The sequence below is a fragment of the Scyliorhinus torazame genome, chromosome 13, assembly GCF_047496885.1.
Source record: "Scyliorhinus torazame isolate Kashiwa2021f chromosome 13, sScyTor2.1, whole genome shotgun sequence".
Classification (NCBI taxonomy): Eukaryota; Metazoa; Chordata; class Chondrichthyes; order Carcharhiniformes; family Scyliorhinidae; genus Scyliorhinus; species Scyliorhinus torazame.
The window spans coordinates 83,613,209-83,632,862 of NC_092719.1; the positions used below are offsets into that span (position 1 = coordinate 83,613,209).

Consider the following 19,654-nt stretch of genomic DNA (forward strand, 5'->3'; position numbering starts at 1 on the left):
GGCCCTGATTGGGAAGAACTGCAAGAGACAGCGCAGGGATATGTTCAGGGAACATGTGCGCAGAGAAAGCCCCAAAGGAGGAAAGCACCCCCACCCCCCCACACAGCAGGTAATACAGGCTCCCATGAACCCTGTAACAACCCACCGCACAGCCACAGCAGACGAGGCGGAAGTCTTATATTCCACCCCCCTCACAGTGACCCAATTACGGGACGCGTGTGCTAAAATCACACCGTTCCTCCCCGCTTCAGACCCACACCATTTCTTTGCCACCGTCAAACACCAGGCGACCTTGTACGGCCTGGATGAGAAAGAGCAGGTAAAACTCACGGTCCTCAGCTTAGACCCATCGGTCGCAGCAGCCCTTCCCGACCCACAGAATGTAGGAGGAGGCACCCTTGCAGAAATGCATACCGCAATCCTGGATGCGATCGGGTATAACCGGGTCGACCCCATAGATGGCCTAAATAAGTGCAGACAGAAAAAGTCTGAGCACCCCACAGCGTTCGCAGGACGCTTGTGGATTTACTTTGAAGCGGTTTTCGGAAACGTAGGCCGTGCCCATTTGTCCGCAGACAATGTGGCCAAATGGACCCGCACCCTTATCTCCCATGCCACGGAAGCAGGACAGAATGCCCGTAGTAATTATGAGAAGTGGGTAGTCAAAAGATTGTCCCGCATTTGGGAACAGTCGGCTCACAATAAACCCGCCGCTAGAACCCCCGAGGAAAAACAAGCCGCCGCAGACGTGCAGGCAGTAAGAACCACTCTTCACAACCCCGCCTGGGTAAACGAGGGAAAGAGCAGCCCCCCAGCAAAACCGCAAGAATGCTACAATTGCAGACAGTTGGGACATTTTGCCAAAGAATGCAATGGCCCTAAAAAGCCACAGAGAGCCCAACAGACAGGCACTCTCAATAAGAAAAAGGCAGAGCCCATACATAGCGTTAGCGCCCAGTCGGATCAGACAGACTTGACCGGAACGGACTGACGGTGTACAGGCTCCCCCAGTTGGGTCTGCGATACCCTTTGGGATAGGTCAGGACGACCCGTAGTCGCAGCGAAAGTTAGGGGACAGCCGATCGAGCTTCTCTGGGACACAGGAGGGTCCCGCACCACCTTAAATTCCTCCACCCTTGGTAAGGACACGTGGCCCACTACAGCCACTATCACCCTCAGCGGCTTTACAGGCCACTCACAGCAGGGACACATCACAACCCCTGTACCCATCCAAATCGGAACCATAAACACAAAACACCCCGTAGTTTTAGTCGACCTGCCCCCAACAGCAGAGCACATTCTGGGGATCGACTTCATGAATTCTCACCACCTCTCTTTCGATCCAGTCAACCAGTGTGTCTGGAAGATGGCGAAATCCGCTAGAGCCCCGCTAGAGCCTCAATAGGGGATTATATGAACAATATTAGCGCAGTAGGCGAGTTTTGGTTCAACCCCACCACACTCAGCACGGACCGACGGGTTAGGGCAGTCCTGCAAAAAAACAGGGCCGCATTCGCGACCCACAAACACGACTGTGGACGGATGACTTGTTCCGTACAAATAACAGGACCGGACCCTAGACCCCAAAAGCAGTACGGATTTCCCCTAGGAGCAGAGGGAGAAATCCTCAAGGTTATAGAAAGTTTATTAGAGCAGGGCGTCCTAAGATCGGTAGCCTCAACTAATAATGCCCCGATTTGGCCAGTAAGGAAGCCCGACAGATCATGGCGCTTGACCATAGATTATCGGGAGCTCAATAAAGTCACCCCCGTAGCAGCACCCACTGTTGCAACAAGTCCCGAGACCATGCTCAAACAGGGACTCCATGCCCAATAGTTCACAGTTTTGGTCGTCAGTAATGGATTCTGGTCCATTCCATTGGCAAAGGCGTGCCACTACAAATTTGCCTTCACTTTCCGAGCGCAGCAATACACGTGGACATGCCTGCCACAACAAAGAACAAGAACAAAGAACAAAGAAATGTACAGCACAGGAACAGGCCCTTCGGCCCTCCAAGCCCGTGCCGACCATGCTGCCCGACTAAACTACAATCTTCTACACTTCCTGGGTCCGTATCCCTCTATTCCCATCCTATTCATGTATTTGTCAAGATGCCCCTTAAATGTCACTATCGTCCCTGCTTCCACCACCTCCTCCGGTAGCGAGTTCCAGGCACCCACTACCCTCTGCGTAAAAAACTTGCCTCGTACATCTACTCTAAACCTTGCCCCTCTCACCTTAAACCTATGCCCCCTAGTAATTGACCCCTCTACCCTGGGGAAAAGCCTCTGACTATCCACTCTGTCTATGCCCCTCATAATTTTGTATACCTCTATCAGGTCTCCCCTCAACCTCCTTCGTTCCAGTGAGAACAAACCGAGTTTATTCAACCGCTCCTCATAGCTAATGCCCTCCATACCAGGCAACATTCTGGTAAATCTCTTCTGCACCCTCTCTAAAGCCTCCACATCCTTCTGGTAGTGTGGCGACCAGAATTGAACACTATACTCCAAGTGTGGCCTAACTAAGGTTCTATACAGCTGCAACATGACTTGCCAATTCTTATACTCAATGCCCCGGCCAATGAAGGCAAGCATGCCGTATGCCTTCTTGACTACCTTCTCCACCTGTGTTGCCCCTTTCAATGACCTGTGTACCTGTACTCCTAGATCTCTTTGACTTTCAATACTCTTGAGGGTTCTACCATTCACTGTATATTCCCTGCCTGCATTAGACCTTCCAAAATGCATTACCTCACATTTGTCCGGATTAAACTCCATCTGCCATCTCTCTGCCCAAGTCTCCAAACAATCTAAATCCTGCTGTATCCTCCGACAGTCCTCATTGCTATCCGCAATTCCACCAACCTTTGTGTCGTCTGCAAACTTACTAATCAGACCAGTTACATTTTCCTCCAAATCATTTATATATACTACAAAGAGCAAAGGTCCCAGCACTGATCTCTGTGGAACACCACTGGTCACAGCCCTCCAATTAGAAAAGCATCCTTCCATTGCTACTCTCTGCCTTCTATGGCCTAGCCAGTTCTGTATCCACCTTGCCAGCTCACCCCTGATCCCGTGTGACTTCACCTTTTGTACTAGTCTACCATGAGTGACCTTGTCAAAGGCCTTACTGAAGTCCATATAGACAACATCCACTGCCCTACCTGCATCAATCATCTTAGTGACCTCCTCGAAAAACTCTATCAAGTTAGTGAGACACGACCTCCCCTTCACAAGGCTTCCACAACTCCCCCTCCATTTTCCACCGACAGCTGGCAAATGGACTAGCGAAATATCTCGCCCCGAATGTCTGGTACAGTATGTAGATGATCTACTACTGCAGACAGACAGAAAGGAAGAGCACATTGAGCTTCTGTCCGAACTCCTGGAATTACTACATTCCATTGGCTGTAAAGTCAACCCCAAAAAGGCCCAGATATTGTAAGATAAGGTGATATATTTGGGTACTATCATCACACACGGCAAATGCGAGATCGAGCACAAAAGAATTGACTCGATCGCTAAATTGCCCCTTCCCCAAAACGTTTCAGCCCTCCGGTCATTTTTAGGACTGGTTGGCTACTGCCGCAACCACATCGACGGTTTCGCCAGCAAGGCAGCGCCCCTCTCAGACCTCCTAAAGAAAGGAGCCCCCTGGGAATGGCTTCCCCAGCATACGGAGGCTGTGGAATCATTAAAACAGGCGCTCATAGCCGCCCCCGCACTACAAGTTCCCAACCCGCTTTCCCCTTACGCAATAGAGATAGCGACCACAGACCGCACCCTTTCAGCCGTGCTCCTGCAGGAACGGCACGACCATCTAAGACCCGTGGCTTATGCCTCCCGACTTTTAGATGCTGTGGAGCAGGGATTTTCAGCCTGTGAGAGGCACCTGCTCGCAGTTTTCTGGGCAGTCCAGTACTTTTCATACATTACCGGACTGAACCCCATCACCATTTTGACCGAGCACACCCCCACCCAACTTTTACTGGACGGACGACTTAAAGACGGTACCGTCAGCCAAATCCGCGCTGCTAGATGGACCCTTCTCTTACGAGGACGGGACATCACAGTCAAACGGACCAAAACACACACATACTTAGCGGACAATCTACAGTACCCCGGAACCCCCCATGAGTGCGAAATCATCTCACCCCATCATAATACAGGCCCCTTTATCGTGAAAACACCCCCCAGAAAACTAGCCACTCCATCTCAAAGCCCCCCTCACCCGGACATGTGTGACCCCATTAGGATTTATGTGGATGGATCTTCCACAGTCCTGGATGGGCAACGCATAACAGGTTGTGGGATTTATGTGGAGGACGCGCAGGGACGCGCCCTCGAGGAAATCGCATTAAAATGACCCGGACACTTAGGCGCGCAGGCAGCAGAGATTGCGGCCATCGCTTACATTATAGAGCACCCAGATTCCTTCCCCAGCCCAGCAGACATATATTCGGACAGTCTATACGTTTGCAACAGCCTCACCGAATTTCTACCCCTCTGGGAAACAAGAGGTTTTGTTTCCGCGGATGGGAAACCCCTCCCCTCAGCCCCATTACTCCGCCATATTCTGGAAAAAGCCAAGAACAGGACTTTTGGCATCATAAAAGTCCGCAGCCACCATCGTTCCTCCCCCCCTGGAAATGTTAAAGCCGACGCACTGGCTAAGGCAGGATCCAGGCATGGGTATTTTTGGAAGCCCCCCGAAAGCGCCCCAGTGAGTGTGCCAGTGAGTGCAGTTCAGGTCACGCAGACTAGGATCGAAGATCTAGTAGAGGCCCAGAAGCAGGATAGCGCTCTCACTGAGATTGTGAAAGGGAAGTTCCCAGCCTCATATGAGAGGTACAGAAATATGATAACCACACATGACGGTGTGGTGTTGAAAGACACCCTTTATATAGTTCCGAAGCAGGATCGGAACCAACTAATCTGTTTATTCCATGATGGTCATGGACACCAGGGAATCGATCCCACCGCAGCCCACCTCAAACAGCTTTGTTGGTGGCCAAATCTCAAAGAGGATGTATCCCATTACATTAAGAATTGCCTCATCTGCGCACAGAACAACCCAGATAGGTATGCCAAAAAGGCACATCTCAGCCACACCCGACCCGTTAACGGCCCCTGGACTAACCTCCAGATCGATTTTATAGGTCCATTACCCCCTTGCAGGAATGGCTGTAAATATGTTCTGGTGGTCATAGACACTTTTACAAAGTGGGTGGAAGCATTTCCAGCCCGCACCAACACCGCGAAAACCACAGCCAAAATCCTAACCCACCACATTTTTACAAGATGGGGACTCCCCCGCAGTATTGAATCGGACCAAGGTTCTCACTTTACGGGACGGGTCATGCAGAACGTCCTCACGATATTTGGCATAACCCAAAAATTTCATATTGCGTACCACCCTCAATCGAGTGGTATAGTGGAGCGCATGAATCGGACCCTAAAAACCACCCTTAGAAAAATGGTCCAGCAAAACAACACCACTTGGGATTCTGTCCTCCCCTTTGCGCTGATGTTTTTGCGTAACACTGTTTCCACCTCCACAGGCTACACCCCACACACCCTCATGACCGGACGCCCCATGAAAGGGACAGAGTACTTGTTGGGTTTGGACCTGACCAGCCCTGAAGTTACGGCACTCACCCACGAGAAAGCCGTTGAACAATTACTTGTAAATGTAAAAACGGCTCAGTTAGCAGCCGCTGTTAAATTGGGCATTAAAAAGAAACAGAGCAAGGCCTGTTTTGATAAGGCAGTACATGCAACCGAGTAGAATATAGGACAACAAGTGATGTTGTCTGTGTATAACCCCAGCACATTTCTGTCTCCGAAATACTCGGGTCCGTACTCCATTACGGATAAAGTAAGCCCATCGGTATACAAAATCAAATACCAAAATGGTAAGACTGCGTGGTTTCACAGAAACCAGCTAAAGGCTTATGGAGCACAGTCAAACCACGCCCACCACGCCATGCTTGACGCAGCAGACCAAACCCCGCCCACAGCCAACGTGACCACACCAACCCCCTCCACGTCCAGCCCAGACACGGACTCGCCCCCGACTCCACCCACAAACTTTACACTCCGCCCCGAAACGCCCACAGACTGCAGCAGCAGAGACAGCGACTGTGACTGTGACGGCAGCCACAGCACACCTCCCTACTATCCTAGACCCACACCCAGCGACTACGAGTTCGACTCCAGTGATCCCTTCCTCATCACTTTCTTAAACAAACCACACCACCGACCACCGAACCACACGGACGATCCCGACTTTATCCCCACACAACTTGACAAACGCCATTGGCACCACGACAACTCCTACAGACTCGTCCGCAACGACGAGAGCAACCCCAACTCATACCACGCAGCCCTCTCAACATTAATTCACTCCAGAATTTGGCACCCGGGAGAAGGGGACAACCCCGAGTCAGACCCCCAATCCGCCAACCCCTTTGCGACCCTGTTCACAACAGAGAACTGAGGTGTCCACATGATGATTTAAGGGAGACACTTGGTGAAAAGTGTTGTCCTTCCTGATGGAACCTGCAGGATGTTTTGCGTTGTTTGTATGTTTGTTTAAATGTTGTTCGTCCGACAGGAGAATTTTCTCACCGCCACACACCCATTCACCTGAAACTTTTTAGCTCTTTCCAAATCCCCCACCGCGGCCAGACGCTTGTTCAGCGGTACCAACTTGTCCACAGATACCACAATGGTACCAACTTATCTGCAGATACCTGGTCAGCAGACCACACGCTCGTTCAGAGGAACTAGCTTTTCAGCTGGTACTGGTCCAAGTGCCAGACGCCCGTTCTGATTCGAGGGTAGAAGCACAGCACGCGCTTTTCAGCTGGTACTGGTTCAAGGACAGACGCCTGTTCTGATTTGACGGGAGAATCACAGCAGCAACCCCACCATGATGACTACATTTTTGCCTGTTCTTGTCGGTTGCTCAGGCAATGGAGAAACGGCGTGAGACCCGCCCTGCCTGGGGACCCCCCGCTGGTCAAAAATGCTCGGGTAGGGGACATACGGTATTGGTAGCCGTCCAACCCGGGGACTCCATCCAAATCTTACCCGTCGCGGCCCATACGCACCTCATTCGACCTTTTCCTTTCAAAACAGTTTTATTTATTTAGGCGACCCTTGGGTTGCTGCCTCATGCTATTTACATCCAGGAACATTTGGATGATAAACTTAGCACTGGTTCACCATTGGGAAGTGTGCCGTGTCCTAACATTTGTTTTGAGAAAAAAAAAATGGGGGGGAAGTCACATGGGTGGGTGAAGAATGGGGGGGGAAGATGGGTAAGATTTGGATGGAGTCCCCGGGTAGGACAGCTACCAATACCGTATGTCCCCTACCCGAGCGTTTTTGACCAGCGGGGGGGGTCCCCAGGCAGGGCGGGTCTCACGCCGTTTCTCCACTGCCTGAGCAACTGACAAGAACGGGCAAAAATGTAGTGACCAATTATAAGGGTTTAATTGGCCCCAAGAAGGACAGACACACTAACATACCGGATATTATACCAAGGTAGTTACAGAGACTATGCTTGTTTTACAGAACTCCAGAAGCTCCAGGACCGGAGAAAACAGAGAACACAAAGCAAGAAAAAGAAAGAGGACAGCCATGAGGACTTCTTTCATCGTGATCAAGATTTTTATACTGAACATTTGGTTGCGCGGGAACGCGGACCCCATTACTCCAAACCCCTCTGCCGTTAATGTTTCACTGCCCCGCAGTACCGAGGGCCCAGTCACCAGCCACGCTGCATTATCCTGGTGTGCCAAGTTCATAACCTGGTACTCCCTGTCGTACGTCATTGAAACACTATTAGCGTTTTTCTGTAAATAAAAGATGTACAAACTGCCAGTAACAAAAAATGTATGATCCTGAGCTTGACTGCCAAGCCAGGAAAGAATATATGGAATGTTATGATTGTTGTTGTATGTTTTAGTGAGATAGGATGATGCAATGCTTGATGAGTGTATTTAGGTAAATTTAGAGGTTCCAAGTTTTTATTTTTTTAGATGCATGCCCCTGCCTGACATAGCGCCCTCAAGAATTGTTTTGGTAAATTTTTGTGCATAGCTAGGGTCAGAGTAGTGGCCATGTAGGAGGAGTCCCCCCCCCCCCCGCCCGGTTAGGGACCGGAAAGGACAAAATTTATGTGATCCTTCACGCTTCGCGTAAGGATCACAAGGAGGGTCTGTAGCCACCTAAAATGGCTGATTCCCTATTAATTTGGCCAAAACCCGATTTAAAATGGCTAACCGAAAAGGCTGATGGGGGAAGCAGCCAACAGGACACAAACGGACAGCTGCAGACAGAATAGCGTATTCGGCTCTGGGGAAGTCGGCCCAGATCGATACTCAAGACTATTAGCAGCACATCAACACAGACATCTGCCGTTTATTCGGCTATCCCCGGGAACAATTGCAACATATTAGCAATTGAATGCCGGGCCAGACCTGTCGGCGCCTGCAGTGGCCGAAACAAAGACAGGTGAACGACCACCCCCCGATCGAGGAATCGTCCCGTTATTGGAGCATATCGAACCCAGTGATTGGGAACAAGTCCAATCACTTGGGACTCAGGGTCAAGGGCCGCCCCGAGAGGCAGGAAGCCCCTGGGCCCTATAAAGTGAGGGGCCAAATTCAGATCTCTCTCTCTCTCTCTTCGTCACCTGCTCGCAACCTTCGCAAGAACCTTCAACAAAGAACCGTAAGTCTGAATCCAGCGATCGCTACCCAATAGAGATTCCTAGCCATCGACCCGTATCAGCCTTTTGAATCCCGTAGGCCAGATCCAATTCGATAAACTATTCGTTTCCCTGACCTGGTGGGCCATCTCCTAAAGTTAAGTATTGGCCAGTAGTGGTAGGTTTTGATATAGATAGTAGGATTATTGTGTAAGTATTGATTGCTGTACATAATAAATGACCGTTGATTTCAATCTTACTAAGCGGTGTGCTGACTTATTAATCATAACTCGAGCTTGAACCACGTGGCGGTATCAGAAAGATACCTGCCGACTCGTGAGCAAAGGTGACATAATCAGAGCTAATAAAACTAAGGCTAAAAAGAGCAACAATGCCTTAAGTTTTATCATTTTATCCTCCTTGTTCAGAGACCGCTTTGTGCTCTCGCTTAGCATTTCCTCAGTGACAGGCATTTCCTTTCTAAACCCTATTGTAAATAACTTGTCTAGATTTATCTGACTGGGGACTACATTAGCTCAGTTGGCTGGACAGCTGGTTTATGATGCAGAGCGAGGCCAATTCCCGTATAGGCTGAGGTTATTCATAAATCATAGAATACCTGAAGTGAAGAAGGAGGCCGTTCAGCCCATCAAGTCTGCCTCGACTCTCCGAAGGAGCACCCTATCTTTTTCAAATATTTTATTGAAACATTTATATGAACAAACACACAACAAACACACAAATAAGAGCAAATGTAAATGTGTACAGTATAATAAATAACACCCCCCCCGCCCTTCCCCTCCTGCCGTCCTGCCTTCCCCATTTAAACCCCCTTATCCCCCCTCCCCCCCTTCTCCCTCTCCTCTGCTGACACCTCAATCTTCCTTAAAGAAATCAATGAACGGTTTCCACCCCATGCGAACCCATCAACTGACCTTTTCAAGATGATTTTAATCTTTTCCAACCTCAGGAATTTGGCCAGGTCAGTCACCCACCACCCCGCTTTTGGTGACTTTGAGTCCCTCCACCAAAGCAAAATCCGTCCCCAGGCTATCAGGGAGGCAAAGGCCAATACCATCGGCCTCTCTCGCCCCCTGGACTACCGGGTCTTCCGACACCCCAAATATCGTTATCTCTGGGCTCAGGACCACCTTTACCCCAACACCTTGGACATAACTTCCATAAACCCCTGCCAGAACTCCTTCAGTTTCGGACATGCCCAAAACATGGACATGGTTCACAGGCCTGCCCGCGCACCATCCACACCTGTCCTCCACTCCCTCAAAGAACCTACTCATCCTCGCCACCGTCTTATGCGCCCTGTGAACAACTTTAAACTGAACAAGGCTGAGCCTTACACACAAGAATGCATTCACCCTCCGCAGGGCTTCTTCCCACATCCCGGCCTCCACCTCCCCCGTAGCTCCTCCTCCCATTTCCACCTAACATCTCCGATCGGGGCTCCCACCCATTCCAACAGCTCCTTATACAACTCGGACACCTTCCCTCCCCTACTCCCTCTCTCAACAGCACCTTATCTTGCAGCCCCTGGGCGGCAACCCAGGAAAGGTGGCACCTGCCTTGTCACAAAGTCCCGGACCTGTAAGTACCAAAACCCATTCCCGCTGAGCAACTCATATTCTTCCTCCAGGTCCTCTAAGCTCTCAAAACTGCCCCCTACGAACAATTCCTCAAACTGCTCAATCCCCACCTGCCGCCACCCCTGAAATCATGCGTCCAGCCCCCCTGGTGCAAACCTATGGTTGTCACACATCAGTGCCAACACCGAGGCACCCTCCAATCTCAAATGCTGCCTCCACTGCCCTCAAGGCCAACACCACCACTGGGCTCTCGGAGTACCTGGCCGGTGAGAATGGCAGAGGGTCAGTCAACAATGCCCCTAAACTCGTTTTGCTGTGTCATGTGAGAGTACCCTTTACGAAATGGGTGTTTAAGAAATGTACCTTTAAGAAATGGAGCTGCTCGTGTTACTGGAGTGATGTCAGAGTGTGGGTGGAGCTGACCTCTAGTTCTGCTTTTTGGGTTTCAGTTTGAGAGAGCTTGGGTGTGTCTGTTTTTCAGTGAGCTGAATCTGAAGTTAAAAGTGAGCTACACTGCTGTTGATCTCTGCCATCAAAAGACTATCTATGGATCATTTGGTGAATTTAGAAGAATTATAAATGTTTTCAGTCTTGAATGTAAACCCTAATGTGCTCCTGTTTGAAGGTTTGTTAAGCCTTTTGGATGTTAAAAGGACAGCATACAGATTACTTGGTGTTGTATTCTTTGGGGGGTGTATTTGATTTACTGGTTGCTAAGATATTCACTGTTTGTTTTAAAAAGGTTAACTTGAGTTCATAGAATAAACATTGTTTTGTTTTAAAGACCACTGGTCCATTTTCTGCTGTACCATACCTGTAGAGTGAGCCATGTGCTCCCCATACCACAATCTAGTAAAAGTTGTGTGTCAGGTGAACTCCATGATACACTTTGGGGTTCTCTAAACCCTGGCCCATAACAATTGGGGGCTCGAGAGGGATAAAAGTTGATCTATTGGATTGGCTTAGTGAACTTAAAGACAGTGAGGGGTGAGCATATTGTGGTTGCTTTTCAGGTGTGGTATTTTAGTTTAAGTGGGGAGTGTGTTGTGGACAATGGCTCTTTCAGAGGCTCAGAATTCTTTGGGGGTGGAGACAGTCACATGCAGTTCCTTATGGACAGAGACTAAAAGCAGACTGTTAGATTTGGCAAAAACACTGCAGTTAACATTACCTGACAAAATGCGAAAAGATGAGGTAATTATGGCGGTGGCTAAGCATTTAAAGTTTCCCGAGATACAGTCTGACTCATTAGAAATGGCAAAGATCCAGTTGCAGATTGAGCAACTTGAATATGAAAAAGAACCAAAGCAGCTTGAATACAAAAGAGATAGAGAGGAAAAAGAAAGAGAGAGAGAGGAAAAAGAGAGAGAGAGGAAAAAGAAAAGGAGAGAGAAGAAAGGAGAAAAGAAAGAATAGCCCTAGCAGAACGAAAAGAGAGAGAAAGGGAGATACAGATCAGGGAAAAAGATAAGGAGAGAGAGTTTGAACTTCAGAAAACGGCCATGAAACATGACAGTCAGTTAAAATTGGCAGACGTAAAGAGAAACGTACAGTTGGAAGATAGTGATGAGGATAGTGAGAAAGAGCGTCAAAGGCAAAGGCTTGGTGGGAATCTATTTAAATATGTCCAAGCATTGCCACGGTTTGACGAGAAGGAAGTGGAAGCCTTTTTCATTTCATTTGAGAAGGTAGCTAAACAAATGAAATGGCCACAGGACATGTGGGTATTACTGATTCAAACAACGTTGGTAGGTAGAGCTAGTGAAGTCTTTGCATCACTATCAGAGGAGGTATCTGGGACGTATGAGGAGGTGAAAAATCCACCTTGGGTGCATATGAACTAGTGCCTGAAGCCTACAGACAAAGGTTTAGAAATTTAAGGCAAGAATTTGGTCAAACATACATGGAGTTTGAAAGGATCAAACAGAGTAATTTTGATAGGTGGATAAGGGCTTTGAAAATAGACCAAACGTATGAAGCTCTCAGAGAAATTATACTTTTGGAGGAGTTTAAAATTTCAATTCCTGATGTAGTGAGAACTCATATAGAAGAGCAGAGGGTTAAAACTGCGAGATTAGCAGCAGAAATGGCAGATGATTGTGAATTAGTTCATAAATCAAAGCTTGGTTTCCGACATCAGTTTCCGCCTGTGAGGGATAGAAACTGGGGACATGAGAAATACTCAAGTGGTAAAGGTAAAGGTGATCTGATGGATGATAATAAGGAGAGTGCATCTCCAATTAAAAAAGAAATCCAGGAGGGTGGAAAAGGAATGAAAAGTTTCAAATGTTTTCACTGTAATAAACTAGGCCATGTAAAGTCACAGAGTTGGTGGTTGAAGAAAAGCACTGAGAAGGCTGATGTGGTAAAACAGGATAAGACAGTGGGGTTTGTTAGAGTGGTAAAGGAAAGCCCAAGTGAAGCGAAGGAAGTGCAAAAGATTGTACAGCCTGATCAAGAGGTGATTGATAAGAAGGTGCCAGATCACATTAAAGAATTTATTTGTGTGGGTAAAGTTTACTCATGTGTATCAGGAGGAGTAGGTAACGAAGTCACAATTTTAAGAGATACGGGAGCTAGTCAATCTTTAATGGTAAGAGATGAGGAGTTATGCAGGTTGGGAAGAATGGTGCCAGAAAAGGTGGTAATATGTGGAATTCAGGGTGAGAGGAGTAGCGTTCCATTATATAAGGTAAGGTTGGAAAGTCCAGTGAAGAGTGGTGAAGTGGTAGTAGGATTAATAGAGAAACTATCTTGTCCAGGAATACAGTTTTATCTTGGGTAATGATATAGCTGGATCGCAGGTGGGAGTGATGCTTCGTGTGGATGCTAAGCCAGTGGGAAATCAAACAACTGAAGTGTTGAAGGACGAATATCCTGTGATTCTTCCGGATTGTGTAGTAACAAGGTCGCAAAGTCACAGGTTAAGACAAGTGGAGAAATCAAAGAGTGAAGATGAAGTTGAAGTGCAATTATCAGAAACGATTTTTGATCAGATGGTTGAAAAACAAGAACAGGTGGAGGATGAGACGGATATTTTTACTTCAGGATAATTGGCGGAGTTGCAACAAAAAGATATAGAAATAAAACGGATGGATCAGAAAGCGTACAAGGAAGAGGAATCTGAGTGTATACCAGAGTGTTATTACGGTAAAAGTAAGGTCTTGATGAGAAAATGGAGACCTTTACATATGCAGGCGGATGAAAAGTGGGCAGAAGTTCATCAAGACATTACTTTTACAGTATAGAAAGGAGGTGTTGCACATGAGGTCATTTGGGGATAAGGAAAACTCAAGCTAAAATCCAGAAACATTTTTATTGGCCTGGACTACATAAAGATGTAGTTAAATTTTGTCAATCATGTCACACATATCAAGTGATAGGGAAACCTCAGGCAGTGATAAAACCAGCACCCTTAATACCCATTCCAGCATTTGAAGAACCTTCTGCAAGGGTCCTAATTGATTGCGTAGGACCGCTTCCGAAAACAAAAATTGGGAATCAATATCTTTTGACTATAATGGATGTGTCTACTAGGTTACCAGAGGCCATTCCAGTACGTAATATTACAGCTAAAAAGATTGTGGAGGAGTTACTTAAATTCTTTACTATATATGGACTACCCACAGAAATACAATCGGATCAAGGATCAAATTTTACCTCGAGGTTATTCAAAGAAGTAATGGATAGCTTCAGAATAAAACAATTTAAATCAACTGCGCAACATCCAGAATCGCAGGGAGCGTTAGAAAGGTGGCATCAGACATTAAAGACAATGTTGAGGGCGTATTGTCAAGATTATCCAGAGGATTGGGATAAAGGAATTCCATTCGTACTGTTTGCAATTAGGGATGCACCGAATGAGTCAACCAAATTTAGTCCTTTTGAACTAATCTTTGGTCATGAGGTAAGAGGACCACTTAAATTGATTAAGGAAAAATTGGTGAGTGAGAAATCGGAAATCACATTATTGGATTACGTGTCAAATTTTAGGAATGATAAAATAGAGCAGGTGAATTGGCTAGACAACATTTGAAAGTTGCACAAAATGTGATGAAACGGGTAGTGGACAAGAAATCCAAAGTTCGTAGTTTTGCCAGTGGAGATAAAGTTTTAGTATTGTTACCAGTGGTAGGTGAACCTTTAAAAGCAAGGACTTGTGGACCTTATCAGATTGAAAGGAAATTAAGTGAGGTAAATTATGTGGTAAAAACATCAGATAGAAGGAAGACTCACCAAGTGTGTCATCTGAATATGCTTAAAAGGTACTCTGACAAGGAAGGAGAGAAAAAGGAGGTTTTAATGATTCTCACTCAAAGTGACGAACCAAATCCAGATGACTGTGATTTCGACATACCTCAAATTAAATTGGAAAATGAGGATGTTCTTAAAAATTGAGATAAATTGTTGAGTTACCTTCCAGAGGAAAAACGAACTGGCCTGAAAGATATCACATTGATATCACATGGGCATGTTTGTGGAGATAAATTGGGAAGTACTAAAATAACTATACATGATGTAGATGTGGGAAATGCTGTTCCGCTCAAACAACATCCATATAGACTGAACCCTTTAAAATTGGCACAGGTTAACAAAGAGATTGAGATTTTGCTTAAAAATGGCATAATTGAAGTGGGTTGCAGCCAATGGAGCTCACCCATAGTGATGGTACCAAAACCAGACGGTACCCAACGGTTGTGTGTGTACTATAGAAAGGTTAATGCTGTTACAAGAACGGACTCTTATCCTATCCCATGTTTGGAGGATTGCATTGAGAAAGTGGGACAATCAGTTTTTATTTTCAAACTGGATTTACTTAAAGGTTACTGGCAGGTACCTTTATCTGAAAGGGCGAAGGAGTTTTCAGTTTTTGTGACTCCAGATGGTATATACCAATTCAAAGTTATGCCATTTGGCATGAAAAGCCCCCCAGCCACATTTCAACGGTTAACGAACAAAGTTGTTTCAGGATTACCCAATTGTGCGGTATACATCGACGATCTGATAATTTTCAGCCCAACATAGAAAGAACAGTTAAAACATCTGATGGAGTTATTCGATCGACTTCAGGAGGCGGGTTTGGCGATAAATCTAGCCAAAAGTGAATTTGGAAAAGCCCAAATCACTTTCCTTGAAGAGTTTTCGATACCCTCGAGACGAAGGAAAATCATGCGATTTCTTGGCACGAGTGGATTTGATCGAATATTTGTGCAAAGGTTTTGTAGCGTGATTGCTCCACTGATGGACTTGCATAAGAATTGTCGAAAATTTCAATGGACAGCGGACTTTCAACAGGCATTTGACTGCCTGAAAACTGTGATAACCAATGCTCCTGTGTTGGAGAATTTCAAGGGACTCTATGATCAGATTGAACTAAATTATCTGACTTTAAAGAGAAATGCCGAGGTGTAGAGCAATGGACAGATCATGCAGAGACCTTCTTGTGCAAAGAGACTGTTAATCGAGACGAATTTCAGTTGGAGGAAGAAGGAAAAAATGGACTATATTATTGTACCTGTTTGCGTGTGTTTTTGCGTGTTTTTTTTAAACGAAAAGTATATTTACTGTGTGCATTTCTTAAAGGATGGTGAAAAGGTGAAAAATGAAACCATCTTGAAGTTGATGGATTATTTTTTTTCTTGGGGGGCGGTGTCATGTGAGAGTACCCTTTAAGAAATGGGTGTTTAAGAAATGTACCTCTAAGAAATGGAGCTGCTCGTGTTACTGGAGTGATGTCAGAGTGTGGGTGGAGCTGAGCTCTGGTTCTGCTTTTTAGTTTCAGTTTGAGAAAGCTTGAGTGTATCTGTGTTTTCCAGTGAGCTGAATCTGAAGTTAAAAGTGAGCTGCACTGCTGTTGATCTCTGCCATCAAAAGACTATCTATGGATCATTTGGTGAATTTAGAAGAATTGTAAATGTTTTCAGCCTTGAATGTAAACCCTAATGTGCTCCTGTTTGAAGGTTTGTTAAGCCTTTTGGATGTTAAAAGGACAGCATACAGATTACTTAGTGCTGTATTCTTTGTGGGGGGTGTATTTGATTTACTGGTTGCTAAGATATTCACTGTTTGTTTTAAAAAGGTTAACTTGAGTTCATAGAATAAACATTGTTTTGTTTTAAAAACCACTGGTCTATTTTCTGCTGTACCATACCTGTAGAGTGAGCCGTGTGCTCCCCATACCACAATCTATTAAAAGTTGTGGGTCAGGTGAACTCCATGATACACTTTGGGGTTCTCTAAACCGTGGCCCATAACACCTGCAAGACGCTGCCTCCATCCGCTCCCATACCGACCCTTCCCCCACTGCCTATTTCCTAACCATAGCAATGTAAGCCGCCCAGTAATAATTCAATATGTTCGGCAGTGCCGGCCCCCGCACTCCCTCCTCGCCCCACTCCAAAATCACCCTCTTGACCTGTGGGATGCACCAACGAGCCAAATTCAACTTAAGCAGCTGTGCCCAACCCCGCACCACCTGAATGCCCAAATACCTGAAACTCGCACCCACCACCTTGAACAGCTGCTCCCCCAACCTCCTTTCCTGCCCTCTGGTCTCAATCAGGAACACCTCGTTCTTTCCCATGTTCAACTTGTAATGGAGAAGCCGACCAAAGTCCTCCAAAATCCCCATAATTCTGCCAATGCCCCTCAATGGGTCCGAAATATATAGCAATGGCGAAACCCTGTGCTTGGGCATCCTACTTAGGCCCACACCCCCATCCTATCCCCGTAACCCCTTTTTTGGTGGACGGCACAATGGTCATCACTGCTGCCTCATGGTGCTGAGGACCTGGGTTCGATCCTGGCCTGGGTCACTGCCCGAGTGGAATTTGCACATTCTCTCAGTGGCTGTGAGGGTCTCAACCCCGTAAACCCGAAGGTGTGCAGGGTAGGTAGATTGGCCATGCTAAAGTGCCCCTTAATTGGAAAGAAAGAATTGGGTACTCTAAATTTATTTTTAAAACTTTTTTGGACACAAAGGGGCATGTCCAATCAATCTAACCTGCACATCTTTGGACTGTGGGAGAAAACTGGAGCACGCAGAGCAAACCCACGAAGACACAGGGAGAATGTGCAAACTCCACATAGACAGTTACCCAATGCCGGAATTGAACCCGATCCCTGGCGCTATGAGGCAGCAGTGCTAACCAGTGTGCTGGTTAACAGTAACACCTGCACGGGATTCTCAACCTTGCTTTCTGCCTGAGATGTCGCGATTCTCAGATTAAATCACCACCAGACAGCTCTCCCCCGCCAAAGAGGAAAGCAGCCTTTGGGACTATGGCGACTTTACTTTATTTTCTTAAACCAATTCCTCCCCATCAAGGAATCTCTATTCCCTCCAACTACCGCCAATAGCAAGTAATAGGGTGGATCATTATGTTCCACTCTAAGTCTAACTTCTCCTACCACTGTTTTTGGAAGAACCAGTCAGTTTCACACCAGTTTTGAGTAGGGCAGTGTGACTTGGGTATTTCTTGTACTCTCCTTCCGCGATGTCAGACACTGCTGCAGCTGTAACAACAACAAAAGTAAGTTATGGGTCTCTGACTCTCATTTCTACTGTGGCCGCTGGAATTTTATTTTCAGCCGTTTTACTCTCATACTCCATGAGCTGCTTTCCCTGTTTCTCTGCCGGGCGCACTGCTCAATTACATCACCTTCTGTTTCCAGATCTATCATGTGGGCATTTGACGATTTCCAGGCCACTGAAATAACTTTAGATCTACCGACTATTCCTGTAGACAAAGATGACTTAAAGATCAAAGCCAAAGGCTCAGCAATCTCCTCCCTAGCTTCCCAGAGAATCCTAGGATAAATCCCATCCAGCCCAGGGGACTTATCTATTTTCACACTTTCCAGAATTGCTAACACTTTCTCCTTATGAACCTCAAGCCCTGCTAGTCTAGTAGCCTGAATCTAAGTATTCTCCTCGACAACATTGTCTTTTTCCTGTGTGAATACTGACGAAAAATATTCATTTAGCACCACTCCTATCTCCTCAGACTCCAAGCACAACTTCCCACTACTGTCCTTGACTGGCCCTACTCTTACCCTAGTCATTCTTTTATTCCTGACATACCTATAGAAAACTTTAGGGTTATCCTTGATCCTACCTGCCAAAGGCTTCTCATGTCCCCTCCTGGCTCTTCTTAGCTCTCTCTTTAGGTCCTTCCTAGCTAACTTGTAACTCTCGATCGCCCTAACTGAACCTTCATGTCTCATCTTTACATAAGCCTCCTTCTTCCTCTTGACAAATGTTTCGACTGCTTTAATAAACCACGGTTCCCTCGCTCGACCACTTCCTCCCTGCCTGACAGGTACATACTTATCAAGGACACGCAGTAGCTGTTCCTTGAACAAGCTCCACATTTCCATTGTGCCCATCCCCTGCAGTTTTCCTCTCCATCCGATGCATCCTAAGTCATGCCTCATCGCATCATAATTGCCTTTCCCCCATATATAAGTCTTGCCCTGCGGTATATACCTATCCCTTTCCATCACTAAAGTAAACTTAATCGAATTGTGGTCACTATCACCAAAGTGCTCACCTACCTCCAAATCTAACACCTGTCCTGGTTCATTACCCAGTACCAAATCCAATATGGCCTTGCCTCTCGTTGGCCTATCTCCATACTGTGTCAGGAAACCCTCCTGCACACATTGGACTATAGCGTTTCCAGTCAATATTTGGAAAGTTAAAGTCATAACTACCCTGTTGCTTTCGCTCCAATCCAGAATCATCTTTGCAAACTGAGAGCCTCAAGGGGCTGGAAGGGGTTGGTCTGGGGGGAGTGGAACACAGAGTCTCACTTTACGCAGACGACCTGCTCCTGTATATATCGGACCCAGTGGAGGGGATGGAAGAAATCATGAGGATTCTGGGGGAATTTGGTCGGTTTTCGGGGTACAAACTAAATATGGGGAAAAGTGCGATGTTTGCAATTCGGGCAAGGGGACAGGAGAGACGACTGGGGGAACTGCCGTTTAGAGTGGTAGGAGGAAGGTTTAGGTATCTCGGCATCCAAGTGGCGCGGGAATGGGAACGATTGCACAAACTTAATCTGGCCCGTCTGGTGGACCAAATGAAGGACGATTTTCGGAGGTGGAACGCGCTCCCGTTGTCGCTAGATGGGAGGGTCCAGACGGTGAAGATGACGGTCCTTCCGAGATTCCTGTTTGTGTTCCAGTGTCTCCCCATCTTTATTCCGCGGACCTTTTTTAAACGAGTTAACAAAGTTATCACGAGCTCCGTATGGGTGGGCGAGTAAAAAAGGGGATGATTGAGCGGAGCCGGGGAGAGGGTGGGCTGGCGCTGCCAAACTTCA

General features: G+C 46.7%; 1 protein-coding gene across 2 annotated transcripts in view; it reads right to left on the reverse strand.

Annotated features, from left to right (window-relative positions):
- Positions 1-19,654, reverse strand: part of LOC140388163 (uncharacterized) — a 296,950-nt gene that overhangs the window by 219,564 nt on the left and 57,732 nt on the right. For both annotated transcript variants that reach the window (XM_072471912.1, XM_072471911.1), the window contains exon 5: positions 17,736-17,840. In XM_072471912.1, the coding sequence (XP_072328013.1) occupies positions 17,736-17,840 (105 nt within the window). The remainder of the gene's footprint in view (positions 1-17,735; positions 17,841-19,654) is intronic.